Source organism: Phyllobates terribilis, unplaced genomic scaffold (assembly GCF_046119375.1).
Source record: "Phyllobates terribilis strain yellow unplaced genomic scaffold, ASM4611937v1 Scaffold_12__6_contigs__length_324123572, whole genome shotgun sequence".
Taxonomy (NCBI): domain Eukaryota; kingdom Metazoa; phylum Chordata; class Amphibia; order Anura; family Dendrobatidae; genus Phyllobates; species Phyllobates terribilis.
The window spans coordinates 254,866,670-254,887,681 of record NW_027362772.1 but is presented as its reverse complement, the minus strand read 5'-3'; the positions used below and the strand labels follow the sequence as shown (position 1 = coordinate 254,887,681).

The window sequence follows — 21,012 nt, the reverse complement described above, 5'->3', positions numbered from 1 at the left end:
GTGAGGACATTATTCTGTATGGAGTACTACGTCAAGCCCATTATTCTGCATGGAGGACTATGTGGGGCCATTATACGGTATGGAGGACTATGTGGAGCCCATTATTCTGTATGGAGGACTATGTGGGGCCCATTATACTGTATGTAGGACTATGTGAGGCCATTATACTGTATGGAGGACTATGTGGTTCCCATTATACTTTATAGAGGACTATGTGGGGCCATTATACTGTATGTAGGACTATGTGGGGCCCATTATACTGTATGGAGGACTATGTGGGGTCCATTATTCTGTATGGAGGACTATGTGGGGCCATTATACTGTATGGAGGACTATGTGGGGCCCATTATTCTGTATGGAGGACTATGGGGGTCCCATTATACTCTATGGAGGACTATGTGGGGCCCATTATTCTGTATGGAGGACTATGTGGGATAATTATTCTGCATGGAGGACTATGTGGGGACCATTATTCTGTATGGAGGACTATGTGGGGCCCATTATACTGTATGTAGGACTATGTGAGGCCATTATACGGTATGGAGGACTATGTGGAGCCCATTATTTTGTATGGAGGACTATGTGGGGCCCATTATACTGTATGTAGGACTATGTGAGGCCATTATACTGTATGGAGGACTATGTGGTTCCAATTATACTTTATAGAGGACTATGTGGGGCCATTATACTGTATGTAGGACTATGTGGGGCCCATTATACTGTATGGAGGACTATGTGGGGTCCATTATTCTGTATGGAGGACTATGTGGGGCCATTATACTGTATGGAGGACTATGTGGGGCCCATTATTCTGTATGGAGGACTATGGGGGTCCCATTATACTCTATGGAGGACTATGTGGGGCCCATTATTCTGTATGGAGGACTATGTGGGATAATTATTCTGCATGGAGGACTATGTGGGACCATTATTCTGTATGGAGGACTATGTGGTGCCCATTATCCGGTATGGAGGACTATGTGGGGCCATTATACTGTATGGAGGACTCTGGGGCCCATTATTCTGTATGGAGGACTATGTTGTGCCCATTATCCTGTATGGAAGACTATGTGGTGCCCATTATCCTGTATGGAGGACTATGTGAGGCCCATTATTCTGTATACCGGTTGGCCCGCGACTTTGTCCAAATTTTTCATTTTGGCCCTCTGTGTGCTTAAGTTTAGTTTGACATCCCTGGTATAGGGCATACTCTGGCTGAAAGAGTCTATGTATGGGTGTCATCTGGATATTAAAATGGATGCAGAGTATATTGTATATAAATATACTATATATTGATTGTCCATAACCAGCTCTAATGCTCCATTACAAAAATTATTGACGAGCCTACTGATATTTATGACATAGAATAGCCAGACACCTCAATGAATGCAAAAAAAATCACCATATAGTACAGATGTGGATAACTTACCTTACTCCAACATCTTTCTTGTTTTCAGCTTGGTCTGGTAATGTAAAAGCCAGTAATGCTATTTTTATCCTCACAACCAGGGAATAATAAGGCTCGTTTTACTAGTGCCGTCTGTTATACTAACCAAAATTGTGTCTGTACTGCAGCCAAGCTACAAATCCCATCTCACACCAGGGAATTGAGAATTTGTAGCTGAGCTCTGTGACTTCTACAAATCTCCTATCAGCAAATCAACTTCTGAAATTAGTTGTTTGATTGTGTAATACAAGAGTATCAAAAGCCCCACTGTACTTTGAAATTGACACTTCAAGCCCGATCCGAGCTTCTTGTGGCCTTTTCAAGCATGAAAGGAAATGTAAGCAGGTAATTCCAGCCCCGTGCTGAAATATGCCTTTGATTCCTGACATCACTGACAATCTGACACGTGCTCTTAAAGTAAAATTGGCTTATTTTTTGTAATATTGCACTCAAGTTAACAAGCATAAAGGAGGTTTACACATGTTTTCCAACACAAATCATTTTGAGATGTCAAGAAAGTGTGATCGGTGGGGGTACAGTGCTTGGGATCTTCTCCGAGGAGCACTTATTCTTTGCTTTTTGGTGTAGAGTTGATCACACTGTATCACACTGGATAGATAGATAGATAGATAGATAGATAGATAGATAGATAGATAGATAGATAGATAGATAGATAGATAGGTAGATAGATAGATAGATAGATAGATAGATAGATAGATAGATAGATAGATAGATAGATAGATAGATAGATAGTAATCTTGGGGGTCAATTAGTTTTCGGAGTTGTCATCTTCTGGGATGAAACCTGGCTCGGAAAGGTCTTGCACTTTTTAGTTTGGTGGCTTTATTAACTTAATACACACTAAAACAAGTTTACTAGAGTACAAAGTGACTCCCTGACCTTTGGGTCACTACCTAAAAACTTCAAAGAACTTCATTAACAAAGGTTTGGACCTTTCCGCCAAGCGTCTCCCAAATCATAAAGCACATCCCAAATCTACCCATTCACACAGTCATATCTGAGCCAACCTGAAAAATCCACTTTCCTATGTCGAGCGTTGCCCCTTTATTAAAAAGATCTTGTCCTCCAAGAATTGGGATAGGTCAAAAAAATATTGGATGGTCTTAAAAAATATGAATCATATGGGAGTAATAATATCTTCCCATTGGTGAAACCATAGAACCATTGTATAGATGCAGTTTCAGTAAGTCCAATGTATGTTTATAGTATATTTTCATTTTTTTTATATGACTCTGCCCTAATGTCCGGATTTATTTCATCGTATGTTACACGGAAAATATTACACTACTAACTGCCCTTTAAAAGCAAATTTATGCCCAGCTAGTAAATACTAATATACCCCAGAAATTAAGAGCATTTTTTAAAGGGTTTTCAGGGCTTCATGTAAATTTCTGCAATCACTTTATGTGATTGCAGATTATTAAATCCTGACAGTGTGCAATGTGTACACCATCGGGATTGTGCTCTGCTGCCTGCTTGGTGGGCGGCCACATGGCTGCAAGTATTGCATAGTTGAGATCACGTGCCAACTAGCTTTTCATTCGCTTCCCTCAATATAACATTTAGAAGAGAAGGAAAAGTTGCTAGTCGGCACGGGACCGAAACTAGGTAAATCACATACTTACGGTTACATAACAAGCAACACAGTGGCGTCCTGACAGTGTGCAATATGCACACAGTCAGGATTCTACTTTGTTGTCTGCTTGAGCCACTTGACCACATGTCACAGGTTTACAGTGACAGAGAGGGGCCAGAAGACCGCAGCGTCTGATTTCTCCTGCACTGATCAGAAGTGTCTTCCAGTCCGTTGTTGCATCCTATCCATCACGCACTTCCGAGCCACACAACTGGGGTTCTCACCCTACCCTGTGGTCACTTTACATGTCAAACACGCAAGCTTTTGTATTTATTGTTGTAACAGCTGAGATTTACACATCAGTTAGAAGAATATTTTGAGTTGATCTTATTTTCTTAACACGCTTTACAATCACTTGTCTCTCTCCAGACTCTTTCATCCTGCAACTTCTTAATCCTACTTATTGTTTTGTCCACACTCTGCTTCCAGAATCCTTCCTGGAAATCCCTTTAGAAATGCACAGCCCTCACTGATTTACACTCAGCAGATCTGCATTTTTATATATAATTTATGAACCAGAATAATCCCCGATGACACCTGTCCAAAAAGTAAAAATATACATTATTTGTGCAAAGTTTCAAATATCCCCTCACCCCCACGGACAATGTTTCTAGGTAAACAATGGCACCGATCAACTTTTCTTCTCCAAAAATTCTTTTAAGGAATAATATTTATACAATGCATTAGCCCAACACTCATATCTGTTATAGTTTTTATTCTCAATCTTGGGCTTGGGATCACTGCACATATAATTTACCAATAGGAGTAAATACTATCAAGTTAATTTAAATATTTTGTCTGACATGCCTTGTCTCCGAGCCCTCGTGTACACAGACACTTTATGTGTGCCAGTGGATCGCAGAGCTCTAAAATGTTCCAAATCATGAAACGCACGGCTCATACTCACGTCGTAATGGGAATCATTTGTCTTCATGAATCATAGGTCTGATTAGAGAGGCTATCAAGTTTGGAAAACTTTTTTCATACACCCTATTGGGAATTTCTGAGTTAAAAAGGTCCTCGGTTCTGGGATCTTTATCTCTCTGTCATAATGCAGAGCAGTAGCAAAGACCATCACTTCATCTGGAGGACTTGCCCCCTCCTACATTACAAAAATAATCAAATATTATAAATGGACAATGTGCAATGCCTCATCTACCCATTGGTGATGCTGCAGGGAAATTTGTCCGGTTTCAGAAATGACTGTAGACGGGACAACCCTTTTAACACATTTGTGCCAGATTTCAACTGATTGATGGAGGACACTATAGTATTCAGTCCTACAGAATTCTCCATAGCCCAAAATTAGGATCATGATACAGGTCAACAAAAGCAGCAAACTCAAATATCTAGCCTGAGATTGAAGAGCTCCTTTCCCCTTGTTCTTCAGTGAGAAGATACCTTCTTCAGATATCCACAAGATGGCAGCCAGTTTTGTTTAGTCTTTAGAACAAAGTCAATGGAGAATCTCTACTGTGGTCAAGAAATATCATCACAGACTGAATTTACAAGAGCAGCGATGGTCCTTTGGTATTCCATTGGTTTAATCATGGTTTATCTCCTTGAACTCGCCATGAAGCCTGATAGTTCCTTACACTAGTGATATTTATAAAGAGTGGAAAAATGCCTAGAAAGTAGGCTGTAACATCATACATGAATTATCTTCAAAGTTGCCTACCTGAAAAAGAGGCAACAGAAATATTTGTTTGTCATGCTCTGAAAATCCTATCTTTGGGGCAATTCCAGTGATCCCAAGAACCACTACTTCATTGTAGAAAAATAAACTCTTGCTACTTGTCCTTCTTGGGATTGGATACATATTAGTTAGGTTTTGTTTAGTTTTTTTGAGTGTCTACATGTAAATTTCTTAACCAGTTGTATGTGTCCACCAGGGGTACACATCATAGCTCCAATTCAACATTATGGTTTCTCCAGTTTTGCTCCTCTTTAGTATCTTTAGTTGGGTTTTTTCCTTAAAAATAAGACTGCAAAAAATAAGGATTTTTGGAGCATGCTTGAAATATAAACCATTGCTCTCAGTGGGAAAAACAAGATAATCTTGTAGTTATGATACATTTTAATGGCCAACAAAAAATAAATAAATGATGTAACAAAGCAAGCTTTCGAGACCTCTTAGGTCTCTTCCTCAGGCATGGTATAACAAAATATATAAAGAAACCAAAATATATACACACGTAAAAGAAAAAAAAAGGCAGAGGCATAACAAAATATAAACCCTACTCCAAAAATAAGCCCTAGTTACAGCCAGGACTGGTGGTGAGGTACAAACTGGTCAATTGCCCATGGTCCCCACTCTCTTAGGGGCCCCCAGCATTTCTATTCCGTGGTTAAAACTGCTTAAGGACCTTTGGTGACATCACGGTCATGCGACCATGATGTCACCAAAGGTCCTTTAACTGCAGTAGTCTAGAGGAAGTAAAGAGGAGACAAGCTGGTATGCGGAGCCGGCATTATAGGTGGAAGGGGCAAACTTGGCAAGTTCTGGGGGATTCCAGTCTCCCAGGTTCCCCCAGCATTTCATTTCTGACCTTAAGACTGTCTAAGTGTTATGATCTGCAACAAGTACTAAGGAAAGACTAAGCTGAATCCCTACAATGTAGCGTGCTGACTGTTCCTAGCGAACAGACCCGCCTTAGTCCTCGGCTAGTCTGAACTAAGACCTATAGCATAAGGGGAGGGGTCCCTAAAAGAACTAAGGACTGGGACAAAAATGGGACACCTCCTAAACAGAGAAGTTGTTGCAGAACACAAAAAGACAAACTGACAAAAAGGTACTAATGGTCCCAGAAGGACCAAGCGAACTGACAGAGAAAGGCACCGAAGCATCTGGCTAGAGAAACAGTCAAACACTGAAGTCCAGCACAGACAAAAGGGGGGAGCTGGAATATAAAGGCAGATGGTCACGTGACCGCAAAACAGAAGATGGAAAAAACAAACAGGAGGGTTCTAACAGTACCCCCTCTTTTATGAGGATCCTCCGGATCCTCCAGGCCCAGGCCTATCCGGAAACCTCTTGTGGAAAGCTTTAACAAGCCTAGGAGCAGAGACATCATCCGTCCTTACCTAGGAGTTATCTTTGGGACCAAAACCCTTCCAGGAGACAAGATACTGTAATCTCCCTCTATGCCATCTAGAATTCAAGATACGAGAAATTTCATATTCGCCGTCTTCCACAACAGGAGGAACTGTGACAGTAGCGTCCCTATCTGATACATCAGCCTTTTTCATCAAGGAAACATGAAACACAGGATTAATCTTCCAGGAAGTAGGGACATCCAACCTAACAGCAGACGGGTTAACAACCTGAAGCACTTTAAATGGACCCAAAAACTTAGGACCCAGTTTTTTAGAGGGAATCTTCAACCGCAGGTTCTTTGAGGATAACCAAACCATGTCACCCACGGTAAACAAAACCTCCTTACGTTTCCTGTCAAAATACTTCTTGGACTTCTTGTTAGCCTCTTGAAGGTTGCAACATACATTAGTCCAAACTCTCTCCAAATCACTGGAAAAATTCTTCTCCTCCGGCACCGCCGACCCCAATTTGGAGAACGAACCAAAAGACGGATGTCTCCCGGTACAACAAAAAAAAGGAGAACACCCAGCAGAGGAGGATGTATGATTGTTAAGAGCAAATTCAGCGAGAGGCAGAAACTCAGACCACACCTCTTGATTGTCCGCCACAAAACAATGCAAAAACTGTTCTACATCCTGGTTCTTTCTTTCAGTCTATCTATTAGACTCAGGATGATAACCAGAAGAAAATGACAAATGGACTCTCAACCTGTCACAAAAAGCACACCAAAAGTAAGCCACAAACTGAGGTCCTCTATCAGAAACAATATCCGTGGGAACGCCATGAAGCTTGACAATCTCCTTAACAAACGTGTGGAGACCCTGCATCCAACACTACACTGCTCCAGGCCGGCAGTAGGGGCAACATGCAGAGCGCAGCTGGTGAGCCCTGACCCTGGCTGGAGTGGGGGGAACCCAAAGGTAGGGGGAACCAGTAGTGGGTGTGGGAGGAGGAAGTAGTTAGAGGGAGCACTTTGGTAGGAGTATAAGATAGGGAAGCCATCTTAGGGCGGTGGTTAGAGAGATAGTTCAGAGGAGCAGTTCAGAAGAACAGCTCGGGACAGTTCAGAAGAACAGTCTGGGAGCAGAGTCTCATTAGGAGCTCTGCTCCACAAGTAGGGCCAAGTCTGGAGGCCCCGGAGGGGAGCAGGGAGTAGGCTCCATTTTGAGAAGGGATCCCAGGGGGTACGGCGAGTGCAGGAAGGCACCCGTACGCCCCGTATCTGCCAGAAGAGAGAGGGATCGTGGCCGCATTCTAGTCCCTTGAGGGTCAAGCAAGTCTGTGTAACTCCGACGGACAGGAGGGACTTCAGAGTACCTGAACAGGATTGAGAGTGGGCAGCGCAGAGCAGGAGGGAGAAAGACCAGTGTGAAGTCGGTCAAAATAGGAACACGAGAAAGTGGGGTTCTGCCAGGTATTCCCAAGCTGTCTGAGGAAGGATTGAACCCCTGCCCGGTGAAAGCAGCGCGACGTGGGAGGCTGTGATCTGACAGTGCACCCTGTGGAACTAAAGAACTGTGAGTAAAGACATGGATGACTGCACTGCACCGCCTCTGTCCAGTTATTTCGTCCATGCCATCATTCCCTCTCTGCACTACAATGCCCAGCGCAACCACCACACCATCTTACACTACCCTGAGGCCTGCTCCACCTGTGGGGAGCCGTCCCATCACAAGCTGCCCTAACATCTGCCTCAGAGGACTGTTGCAGCGCTGGTGATCTTCACCAGGCACCACAAGTGGCGTCACAAACTTTCTAAAAATACTACCCTTTTGCACTGACCGCCCTGGGTCACGGACCGGGCCAGCCACCGTGATATTTCCCACCAACCGGCATCCAGAGGCCCGGCTGCCGAGTACCCCACGGCCCTGGGGGCGCCTTAGCGAATGTCTTGGCGCAGGGCAACTTAATGAATGGAACCAAATGACACATCTTACTAAAACGGCCCACGACCACCCAGATGACAGTAAAACCCTTGGACACAGGAAGATCAGTAATAAAATCCATTGTGAGATGCGTCCAAGGCACACTAGGAACCTCCAGAGGGCAAAGCAACCCCGCAGCAGGAGTATGTGAAGCCTTTGACCTAACACACACAGTACATTGACGCACCCACTTGATGACTTCCTTCTGCCATCCAGGCCACCAAAAACTGCGACTGATAAGTCTCTTAGTCTCTGAAATTCCTGGATGACCTGCCGACCGAGACTCATGACACTCCACAAACAAATCTCTCCTAAAGGCTCTAGGTACGAACAACCTCCCATGTGGAGTGTTAGATGGAGCATCATCTTGAGCTTTCAGAATCCCATTCTCCAAAACGGAGTCCAATGCCGCCACCACAACTCCTTTCTGTAAAATACTCTCCTCCTCCTCGGCACCGACCGTAGGAGAGAAGCTGCGAGATAAAGCATCGGCTTTAACATTCTTAGTACCAGGGATATAGGTAACAGAAAAATGAAACCGAGAAAAAAAAAGTGCCCACCTAGCTTGACGGGCATTCAAGCGCTTGGCAGCATCCAGATAGATCAAATTCTTATGATCTGTGAAAACCTGAATAGGAAATCGAGCGCCTTCAAAAAATGACACCAATGTTCAAACGCGAGTTTAATAGCCAGCAACTCCCGATTTCCAACATCATAATTCAGTTTGGTTTCCGAAAATTTTTTCGAAAAGAAGGCACAAGGATGTACTCCATCCTTGTTCTCCTGAGACAAAACTGCTCCGACCTCCACCGATGAAGCATCGACCTCGACCAAAAAAGGCTTGGTCTCATCAGGCTGCATAAGGATAGGGGCAGAACTGAACCTCTCTTTGAGATACTCAAACGCTTCAATGGCCTCAGTAGTTCACTGGGCCGTATTCGCACCTTTCCTGGTGAGATCGGTTAGAGGTTTAACAATTACAGAAAAATTCTTAATGAATTTCCTGTAATAATTGGCAAAACCCAAAAATCTCTGTATAGATTTCAAACCAATAGGCCTAGGCCATTCCTGCACAGCCTGAACCTTCACCGGGTCCATCTCAAAGCCCTCGCTGGAGACAATGTAGCCCAAAAAACTAATTTTCTGCACAGCGAACTCACATTTCTCCAGCTTAGCAAAGAGTGAATTATCGCTCAATAACTGCAAAACTTCACATACACTCTGCCAATGGGGCTCTAGATCTGGTGAATAAATCAAAATGTCATCCAAATACACAACCACATTCTTACCAATCAAAGGTCTCAGGATGTCATTAATAAGGTTCTGAAAAAATGCAGGTGCATTGGTAAGACCAAAAGGCATCACCAGATTCTCAAAATGACCTACCGGAGTGTTAAAACCAGTTTTCCATTCATCACCCTCCTTCACTCGTAACAAATTGTATGCCCCCCGGAGATCAATTTTAGAGACCCACTTGGCCCCCACCAACTGGTTAAACAAGTCAGGAATTAATGGCAATGGGTAGGAATTGCGTAGGGTAATCTTATTAATTTCACGAAAATCCAGACATGGACGTAAACCCCCGTCCTTTTTTATAACAAAGAAAAATCCAACTGCCACAGGCGACTTAGAAGGTCTAATGTGACCAGCAGCCAGGCTAGTCTGTATGTACTCCTCCAAGGCCTTTCTTTCAGGGATAGTCAGATTAAACAAGCAACTCTTGGGAAGAGTAGCACCCGGAACAAACTCAATGGCGCAATCATAATCCCTATGAGGAGGTAAAACATGCGACTCCTCCTCCAAAAAAACCCTCCAAAAATCTTGAATAGGTACCGGTAATTCCCCTTTTTCCACAGCCTCAATGCGACCATTACAATATTTATCATAGCACTTCGGACTCCAAGACTTAATCACATTAGTAGACCAGTCCAGCAAAGGATTGTGCAGTTTTAACCAAGGCAAACCTAAAACGACCTGAGAGGGTAAATTATCTAATACAACCAAGTCCAAAATTTCTTGGTGAACTCCATTGATAGTGAGGGGAAATGCAGCAGTCTTGTGAGTAATACATTTCAAGGGAGTGTTGTCAATTGCAATCACAGAAATAGGTGATGACAAAGGTTTGGATTTCAATTTAAGGTTTTCTAAAAACCCTTTATCAATCACATTAAGTGTTGAACCACAATCCACAAATACCTGAAATTCAATCAAATTTTCCTGCAAAGTAGTACTCCCAGAAAGAAATACTCCTGCAGAGCGTAAACAAGCAATACCTGACCTTTTTTTTTTCTTTACTTAAACGAAGCTCACAATACTTAATCAAATGGTCAGCTTTACCACAATAAAGACACAATCCCTCGGCGTACCTCCGGTCTCTTTCCTGAGAGCGGAGTGACATCGCCCCAACCTCCATCAGTTCTCCGCCGTCAGAGCAGATTTTCTGGGGACTAGTACCTGACATTACAGGAGTCTTTACCTCATTCACCCTGGACCGGACCTCAGTCTCCTGTCCACAAAAACACCTAATTACATGGCATCCTGCAGAGTCTCAGGTGCGGGGAATACAATTATCAGATCCTTAACCCTTTCACTCAGACCAGCAAGAAATAAACATTTCAGTGCAGGATCATTCCATTTGACTTCTGAAGCCCATCTTCTGAAGTGTGTGCAATAATTTTCAACATCACCTGACCCCTGATTCAAACGCCTGAGTTCTGCCTTAGCAGATGAGATTCTATCAGGATCGTCATATAATAGCCCCATAGCAGAAAAAAATTCTTCTACAGACCTTAAACACGGATCATTAGGTTGGAGAGAAAAGGCCCACCCTTGTGGTTCATTGCGCAAAAGTGACATAATAAAACCTATGCGCTGTGATTCATTCCCAGAGGACCTTGCTCTCAAACGAAAATATAACAAACAAGCATTTTTAAAGGAAAAAACATCTTGCTGTTTACCATAAAAAACATCAGGCAGTCCTACCTTGGGTTCCACAAAATGCGCTCCAGAACAGCTACTCACATGTTGCTGTAGCTCGGCCACCTCCAGGGACAATCTCTGCAGGCGTTGAGCCAAATCCTGGACGGAAACCATACTGATCCCCGAATTTCTTTCCTTTTAGTTTTTTGGGCTGGACTTACTGTTATGATCTGCAACAAGTACTAAGGAAAGATAGGGGAAAGCTGTCCCTACAGTAAGACTAAGCTGAATCGATACAATGTAGCGGGCTGACTGTTCCTAGCGAACAGACCCGCCTTAGTCATCGGCTAGTCAGAACTAAGACCTATAGCATAAGGGGAGGGGTCCCTAAAAGAACTAAGGACTGGGACAAAAATGGGACACCTCCTAAACAGAGAAGTTGTTGCAGAACACAAAAAGACAAACTGACAAAAAGGTACTAGAGGTTCCAGAAGGACCAAGCGAACTGACAGAGAAAGGCACCGAAGCACCTGGCTAGAGAAACAGTCAAACACTGAAGTCCAGCAAAGCCAAAAGGGCGGAGCTGGAGTATAAAGGCAGATGGTCACGTGACCGCAAAACACAAGATGGAAAAAACAAACGAGGGTTCTATCACTAAGGACCTTTGGTGACATCACACTCATGCGACCATGATGTCACCAAAGATCCTTTAACTGCAGTAGTCTAGAGGAACTGAAGAGTAGACAGGCTGGCATGTACTGTATGTGCAGTGTATGCTGAGTGTGTGTGTGTGTGTGTGTGTATATACATGTTAAATTTTGATTTTTTTTGCTCAAGAATAAATGTGGATTGTTGTACAAGAAAAAAAAAAAAGACATCTATGAAAATAAACCCTAACCAATCTTTCAGAGCAAAAAATATTATAAGACCCTGTCTTATTTTCAGAGAAATACAATATTTGCTTCTTCTCTAATCGTTTTGCGCCACTTTTTAAGTTGTCTTTCTTTTTTTTACTTTTCTTTTTTTTTTAATTCTTCCTCATCAACTTTGCTTATCCTGATGCTTTAGACAAGATTCATGAAATGCGACTTTTACCAAATGACACATTTTCTTGGCATACCTCACTTCAATCCTTGCCTGGAGTAAAGTTTTTTTGAGGAGTATTCAATTTGGTGTATTTTCATACAAACATGCAACTTTTGAAAGAATTTGCTACTTTTGCCTCTGAAAAGTTGCAAAAAAAAAAAAAAAAGACAAAGTCATAAGAGCATTTTTTTATTTTGTGTCAAATTCATGAACCGCGTGGCCCAATGTTGAAGAAGTTGGTGTAACAAATGTCAACAAATCCCACAAGACGAAAAAAGAAAAGTGACCTTAATAAAACGCAAATGATGAAACGGGGCCCATGTCTACAGCGGGGGTCTCACACTGTCCTGATGCTCTAATTCTGTAGGTACAGCACAGTTTTTGATCATCACTTAGGTTGTGCTTTGATGTAATTTTTTGATTAAAGAGTACTTAAAAACAACTTAAGAAACCCTGTCTACACCTACAGTATACCACTCAACATCCCTGAACATGCTATATGTTTTTTACTTGAGTGGCCATAGCTAAATTTTTGACTGTAAGATGAATATTTAGGCTCTGGTCACAGTAGCACTATGGCTTCCATTATTACAGAAGTCATGGGATGCATTGTACCAGATCCTAGGGAATCCTATTGATATAGTGCATACCCAGAATGCACAAAAGTGAGTGGGGCTTGTGCAAATTTTCGTGCAAATTTGCATGAAAGTTATCATTCTTGTGATGTTTGTGTGCAAAAGTGTTTTATATACACTATCTTATTTTTTTATACTCAAAGTGCAAAGAAAAGGATCACAGGCTTCTATATTTCCAATGCGGCTGATAAGATCATTTTTGTATTGTTTTGATCTTGTATTAGATTTTATTGTTTTTAGGGCGGAAAGACAGAACTAGCTGCTGGCGAGAATGTGAGACTCCGCTCCAGATGCTATCAGCTGATGACAGTGATATCCACTCCACCCTGCTTATAGTGTTCTGCTGATGATTGACAGGTCACGATCAACCTTGATGTGATCCATCTCTACCGCACCACGCCGGGTATGTAAAATAAAATAAAAAGTTCTTGTAGTTAAAGAGGTTGTCCGACTTAGAACAACCCATTCAAACACCCAATTTGGCCAATTTTTAGAGGGAGCCTCCTTATTCAATATCTTCATCTATTAGCCAAGTGGAAAGAAACTACAAAGAGCATCTCTCACTCTAGAGGACCTAGCATATCTGTGCATTACATGGGCAGCCCACTGCAAGTGGAAACTTGTAATACCTTCTTTCCCCTGGGGTGGCACTGCAGGGAAATGTAGCACTTGCTTCCATATTTCTACCGAGTTCAAAGCTGTTCAAAATGATGTAGTCGGCTTATTATTATTTTATCCTTCTAATGAAAGGATATTGTCCTATGTAAATAAGCATAATAAATAAATAGCAATGATATAGAGAACCCCTTTAAAGGAATGTGTCACCAGGTTTATGCTACCCCATCTGACAGCAGCATGATGTAGAGGCTGAGATCCCATTTTCAGCCATGTGTCACTTACTAGGCTGTTTGTTGTAATAGTTTAATAAAATCACTTTTGATCTGCTATAGATCTAGCAGTTCTCAGAATGCTGAACTCTGTATAACCCTGCCCCCATCACTGATTGGCTGATTTCTCTGTACATTGTGTACAGGCAGAAGCTGCCAATCAGTGGTGGGGGTGTGGCTGGACTACCTGGCAGCAGGTTTATTAGTCCCGTAGTGATAATCTCCTACTTATAAAACAAGGATTTTATCAAAACTCCAGCAAGCAGCCCAGTAAGTGACACATGGCTGGAATCAGGGTCTCTGTCTCTATATCATACTGCTCTCAGATTAGGTGGCAAAAACCTTGTGACAGATTCCCTTTAAAGGGGTTGTCTACTTCAAAATAATTTTGTTTAGATGTGTTGCTCACATAAATATAAAGAATTTATTAATATACCGTATTTTGCAAATTATAAGACGCACCCCAAATTTTGGGATGCAAAATAGGAAAAAATGTTTTGTTTTTAAATAAAATGGTGCACCTTATAATACTTTTTACCTTGGGGGGCAATGGTGGTGGAGCAGGGGACACACATACCGGAGATTGGAGGTGGCTGCGGCAGGAGTCGGGCGATGCTGCGGGCCCCGTCTTCAGAAGAAGTGTCGCTGATTCAAGGCGGTGGTGGTGGTGCCGGCGGTAGCGGGGCGATGCTGCGAGATCTCAATCTGCGCATGCTCCGGCGACTATTTTGCCAGAGCACAGCGCAGGCTATGTACGGAATAGAGAACCTCGTCTCCGCTACCACCGACTTATGAGGGTGAGGCCGCAGCATCGTCCCGCTACCGCTGCCCCCACCACCGCCTTGAATCAATGACACTTCTTCTGAGGATGGGGCTGCAGCATCGCCCGACTACCGCCAAAACCACCGCCTTGAATCAACGAAACTTCTTTTGAGGTTGGGGCCGCAGCATCGCCCCACTACCGCCAAAACCACCACCTTGAATCAACGACACTTCTTCTGAGGACGAGGCCACAGCATCACCCCGCTATCGCCGCCACCACCACCGCCTTGAATCAACGACACTTCTTCTGAGGACGAGGCTGTAGCATCGCCCCGCTACCGCCGCTACTACCATGGTCTTGAATCAACAACACTTCTTCTGAGGATGGGGTCACAGCATCGCCCCACTACCGCCACCACCACCACCGCCTTTTATCAACGACACTTCTTCTGAGGATGGGGCCGCAGCATCGCCTCACTACCGCCGCCACCACCACTGCCTTGAATCAACGACACTTCTCCTGAGGACGGGGCCACAGCATTGCCCCGCTACCACCGCCACCACCACCGCCTTGAATCAACGACACTTCTTCTGAGGACAGGGCCGCAGCATCACCCTGCTACCGCCACCATCACCACCGCCTTGAATCACCGACACTTCTTCTGAGGACATTGCCGCAGCATCGCCCCTCTACCTCCGCCATCACCACAGCCTTGAATCACCGACACTTCTTCTGAGGACATGGCCACAGCATTGCCCCTCTACCGCTGCCATCACCACCGCCTTGAATCACCAACACTTCTTCTGAAGACGGAGCCACAGCATCGCTCCTCTACCGCCACCACCACCGCCGCCTTGAATCAATGACACTTCTTCTGAGGACAGGACCGCAGCATCGCCCCGCTCCCGCCGCCATCACCACCGCCTTGAATCAACGACACTTCTTCTGAGGACGGGGCCGCAGCATCGCCCCGCTACCGCCGCAGCCACCACTAACCTCCTGTATCTGGGACCCCGATCTGACTCCGACCCCACCCAGGTAAAATATCGTAAGTTCACATTATAAGACATACCCCCTTTTTCCTCTCAAATTTGGGGGGAAAAAAGTGCGTCTTATAATCTGCAAAATACGGTACTTTTATTTAAAAAGCTGTCTCAATTTTCAGGTATCAGCTTTTAATATTCAGCATGTGAACTTTCCTAAAGTCTTATACAGCCATTCTGACATAGATTTTCAAAGAAAGTATACCAGACCCAACAGGCATTAAAGGTCTATTTAATAATGTATGTAGTTTGTTTTGTGAAATTGGGTGACAGATCCGCTTCAGTTATTGATTCCGTAATACAGTGTTAATGTTCGCTACAGATAAGTTCAATCCATTAACCTAACCTAATTTATTGCTGTGCAAAGCAATATTCACCTTGACACAGGGCGTTATGTGCAAGAACCGGTGCTAGGTAAAAAGTGTTGCACCTTGCTCGGCCGAGAAGTGACCATTGGGTCATCAGGAATGATGTTTTTACTCACCGATCATCCATTGTTGATTCGAAAAGTCATTTTGTGTAAAGGAGCCTTTCCATAAGTAATTGGCTCGGTGCATACTGTGTCTGTCCAGCCAGCCTACAATATATGTCGGAAGCTTTTCCAGACCTACTGTATACTGTAACGTTCCCATAGATCCCCATTCAGCAGACGGAGCCCGAGTGTGTGTTCAAATGCATACCATTTGTTTAACTGTATAGGAAAGCACTACAGATTACGATTTTCTATATAGAGGGTTAGTGCAAAGAAATGTATACCAGTGGGTTCCTATGGTGGTCGGATGCCTCGGCACATTGTCGGACGTATACCTCCTAAGCATATGAGCCATACCGTGGTCACAGACATAGTGTGGAATGAGCCTTTACTTATTTTGGCTCTTCTAAATTAAAATAGGGGGATTGATTTACTAATCATTTCTAATTTTTATACTAGAGACCGAGTCTCGAAATGCATCAAATTTATCACAGTGGCTCATGCTAGATGATAAAGTTGGCATGTCCTTCGGAGCAGTTGACTGCAGCGCTCACAAGACAGCACCGGCAAACTTATGGCCAACAAGACTGGAATGGTACTGGTCTGGGAGGCGAGTATATGGTGTTTTTATGTTACACGGGGCACTGTTGTATTTAAGAAAAGGGTTGTCCGAGTAGTGGACAACCCACTTAAAGACCCATGATGGTTGGTGGTCCTGTTGGAGATATTGCTTTGGGACCTACAAGCTTCAAGTTAAACCCCTTTATGTCTCCGTCATTGGGATGTCATTTCCAACATGACATTTCTAACTTTAAAACAACAGTCTGAATTGATGCCAAGCTTAACCAGAGAGGGTCCGAAGGCCATTTCACACCTAATCACTGCCAGATCTTGTGTCTCCTTTGTGTTCGTGTCTTCCTTTACTCAGATGTATCTAACAAGTAATGTTTCTCCTTGCGGAGAGCGACATGCTAAGCACGTCACGTTGAGGAGACTTTTCAAGCCGCAATGCTCCTCTGGGAAATATGCAAATTGTCTCTTCAGAGAGGAAGAGGACTAGAACTCTAGTGCCACCTATAGGAAGTAGCAATCCTAAAAGTTAATATTGACCCTTTAACAAGCCTTGTGACATGACTTAGGATAAAAGCCAAGACCAGAAACTCAATTTGCAGACACTGTGTTTGGGGTACTGCCCCTCGTCAGTGCAAAGTGTGAGTTCTGGTTTGGCTGGGTGAGAGGCGTCAGACCGGTTACTCAGATGTCTGTTTTTCAGGGATAAAACATACACCCATTATAGTCTCTGGGGTGGCTCACATGTCTATGTTTTTTTTTTGCAGACTGTGGGACCTCAAAAACCTAAAAAGGACATGTCCGATTTTGATCCGCTATATGGATCAAATTCGTCCATTCAAATCAATGGGTCAGTAAAATAATCGGAAAATACATTCATGCCATCCGCGTGTCACGCGAGTGTGATCCATTTTTTACTTGATTAATAGGTGGGAGAAGCTTGGATTTTTTTTGCCTACGAGAAGAACAGATGCCCCACTTATGGTAAAAATGGACATGCAGTAATAATAAGGGTTTGCACTACTTAGACTAAGGTTGGCCTCACATACTCAGGAGGGGGAAGCACTGGCGTGCCACAGCTGGCAGCAGCCGCCTGCTCCAGAAGATTCTGGAGAGTCCCGTGTAGGTCATTTGTTGCTCACTTGCCTGGTCCGGGTGTGGGCAGCTGACTTGTTGTGATGCTATCTCTTATCTCATCCCAATGTTAGGAAGAGGAGGTGGCGCTGAATTGTTGGGGGGGTGGGGGGGGGGTTAAGGCAGGTGAAAGATAGCCATGGCACTTGATCCCCCGTATAGTGTCTATTTATTGCAGTAGCACTGGTGGTAGCACAACAGATACCACTTTTTCCAACCCATTGAATTCCAATTTGTATACCCCTATCCCTAACCCTGCCCCAGAGATAACTGATTACAGAGGAACTAGGGCTCAGGTTACATCTCATTTTTAGAACCGACTCCTTGTACATAAGATCTATGCGTACAGTAGATTCACGGAATATCATTTAACAAAGTTCATTCCACGTACACGTTTTATAATGTGAACATAGTTGCCTACAGCGTTCTGCATTGCATGACGTCATAGTCGTGTGTATGGTATGCACATTATTTTTTATGTATAGTGTGCATCTGATAGTTGTAGTTATGAAATAACTTAACAACATATTTTTGGAATATACATGAAAACTGGTTGAATGTATGATACATGCCTGATAACTGCAAGTGCAAAAGTGTGAACGGTGTCTACGGTATGTGATGACTATGGATATACATAGCATCCATGCACATATTTATAATATTTCTTATCACCCTCTTTCGAGTAGCTCATAATTCATTTCTTCTACACAATCACTGAAGACACCTGGTATTTTCTGACATCACTCATCTGTAGATCTTCTTCCCCTACGTGTATGCCTATGGGTTATTTCCACAAAACCTTCACATCTAAGTGCCTTCCAGTTATTTCTGTCTCTATACATTTCCATCTTGTGTTCGCCTCTTCCCAGCCTCATCATCTGTCCCCTGTGTGCATTTTATTTACCACTTTAGGCTGGCAACCCGATTTCTCTGGTCCGAATGCAACCGACATGCCTCAGTCCAATATTTCCACTACATTCCAGTGCATCCCACAACGTAAACACCTCTCTCTTCCTGAAATACATCTCTTTCATTCCAGACGCTCGCTCTCATTATCTCAACAACTTTACACTACATTGCTCATCTCTTCCTCTTCACAGCCAGACCAAGACTTTCTCGAGAAACCCAACTCTCCCCCCTCCCCCTGACAATGTCTCCCATTCATTCGGGGAAGATATAACTAAAATATATCAAAAGTCAATTCACTTACATTTGCTTGACTAAAATGACCATGACCCTACACAGAAAATCCTGTGTTCTGCAAAAAAAACACCTACGGCTCACGTGCTATTCTTACCTGTTTCTTCTGTTAGTCGAATCATCAACCTTTTAAAAGGTCTCTAAAAGTTACTAAAGTCACAATCACTATATAGTTTTCTTATTTCACACTCTTTAATACCACCTAAGATTAACACATTACAATATAGTTCTTCTACCTAACCTTGCATAACGCCTAAACCAACGTTGTGTCTTTAGTATAAAGTGTACAAATTAGGTGACAATATTTCTAATCCTAGCACAATATAACATAAAAGCAGATTAAAAAGAGTAGATTGCATATAGTCAGCCAACACATAAAGCCTTTTCTACTAGCACCTTTAGCAGAACAAAGATTAAAATGTATTTACTACAGGTTACCCCATACAGTATATATAAATGCATAAGTCATAACGACACGCAGAGAGGTAGACTTTTTGGAAAACAGATAATTAAAAGATGTAATGTAATAGTAGGATCTCATAGAAGACCACAAAAATGTTTTCAACAACAAACCTAAAAGGGGGATTCTTACCATAAAAATGCTGGTAAAAAAAATTACATAACTTCTCTCCAACCCATTGCTTCATTGGTCTTGGAGAAGACATCTCTAAAATTTGGATGAATTGTTGGGTTTAAGCTATGACTACTTTGAATCTCCCCCTTGCTTGAGGTCCTTTTGGTACCTTAGATGCCACTCTAGCGGTTACATTAATCTCAAGGACACAAGTGATTTTAAGATTAAGGCTGATGTGAGTTGACTTGCTTAGAAGGTAAGAGACAGTGGAGGTGTCTTATGCATAGCTCACATACCTTGTCAAGTTCATGTACCTCCTCACTGTTGGATAGTGTAACATTAAAAGGATCAATGAACTGATGTGGATCTTTTCCCCTTTTACGTTCTTTTTTAGCTGCCACGACCGGGAATATTGCAAGTTGTTGGCACAGTACCGTGGCCACCAGGAGCCATACCCAACACCTCATTATGCTCGTTGAATATATCCTTCAAAGTTTACAAAGTTGAACTTGTGGAAAGCTCCAAGTACCTTCGAGAAGATGCTGAGAGGAATAAAACAAGTGGAAAGTGATCCTTCTGTGAAGATAAGCACTTGCCAAGACAAAAGGGGTCAAGATAAAGCATCAATCTACTTGACTCCACCAGGTCTTTTTACACATGACATATAGGAGGGAGGGTGAAAGCAAATGTTCTCCCATCAATTTCTTCAAAAGTCCAAACAGTATAATTAAAACTCACTCGGCTATGAAGCCTTCACCATTAAAGAGATCAGGATGACATCTCAGCCCCCACATCTGCCAGCATAGAGCCCCATCAGCTTAGACCTTCCTCGGTAATGATGATCAATGAGTGGACCCATTAGGTGGACAATAGGAAGCGGAAATTCTGTTGATCGCTAGTCATCCCCATCTGTTACTGGAACTGGACACATTCACAACCTGACGTCTTCTTCTTGACTTGAAGCCACCTTTAGGATCCGATAAAGTGACCCAATCATCCAATCATCAGGCTCTTCAGTTGAACATTAATTCTTGAGACAGATAAAAGTTATGTCTCTTCGTGGATAAAACCTTGTAACATACAGAAGTCAATATCTGGTCTTGGCTCTCTGTCAATAGCCGTGTTAAAAAAAAAAAAAAAAAGTGCTCACAGAGAAAAAAAATCTGCACTGAAATAGTGGAGAAGAAGAAAAATGTCCTGCAGAAATGTCTTCAGAGAATATAGCTTTTTTCTGAGAGTTCAGAATGATGGGATATTCCTTCTTTCTACGTCCCAGTCTTTTCTCAGTTTCCCTCTTACTCTGTCTCTTCTTAACTGCAAATTGGCAGTTGTTCTCCAGGCTGCTCATTTCACCAAATATATCGTTCTTTCCTGTAGCTGCTACTTGAAGGAGAGGGAGGGAACTCACCCTGCTCATCTGTCAATCCTAGTTTTTTAACAGCCCTATTAAAGTAGAGCTGATAAGCAGTTCAGTCCTTCTCCACAGAGATGCTAATCACATTTTAATGACCTATAAAAACTTTTTTTTTTAACCCCAGGGGAAAAGACTGTTTAAGGAAATGAAAATTTAAAAAAAAAAAAAAAATGCAATAGTGAGAAAATG

General features: G+C 42.9%; 1 protein-coding gene across 1 annotated transcript in view; it reads right to left on the bottom strand.

The window, feature by feature from the left end:
* The window catches only part of C1QTNF12 (C1q and TNF related 12), a 57,598-nt gene extending 36,794 nt beyond the window's left edge, over positions 1-20,804 (bottom strand). The window contains exon 1 of the mRNA XM_073656864.1: positions 19,706-20,804. Coding sequence (XP_073512965.1) covers positions 19,706-19,876 — 171 coding nt within the window. The 5' untranslated portion in view covers positions 19,877-20,804. The remainder of the gene's footprint in view (positions 1-19,705) is intronic.
* Between the last annotated feature and the right edge of the window lie 208 nt (positions 20,805-21,012).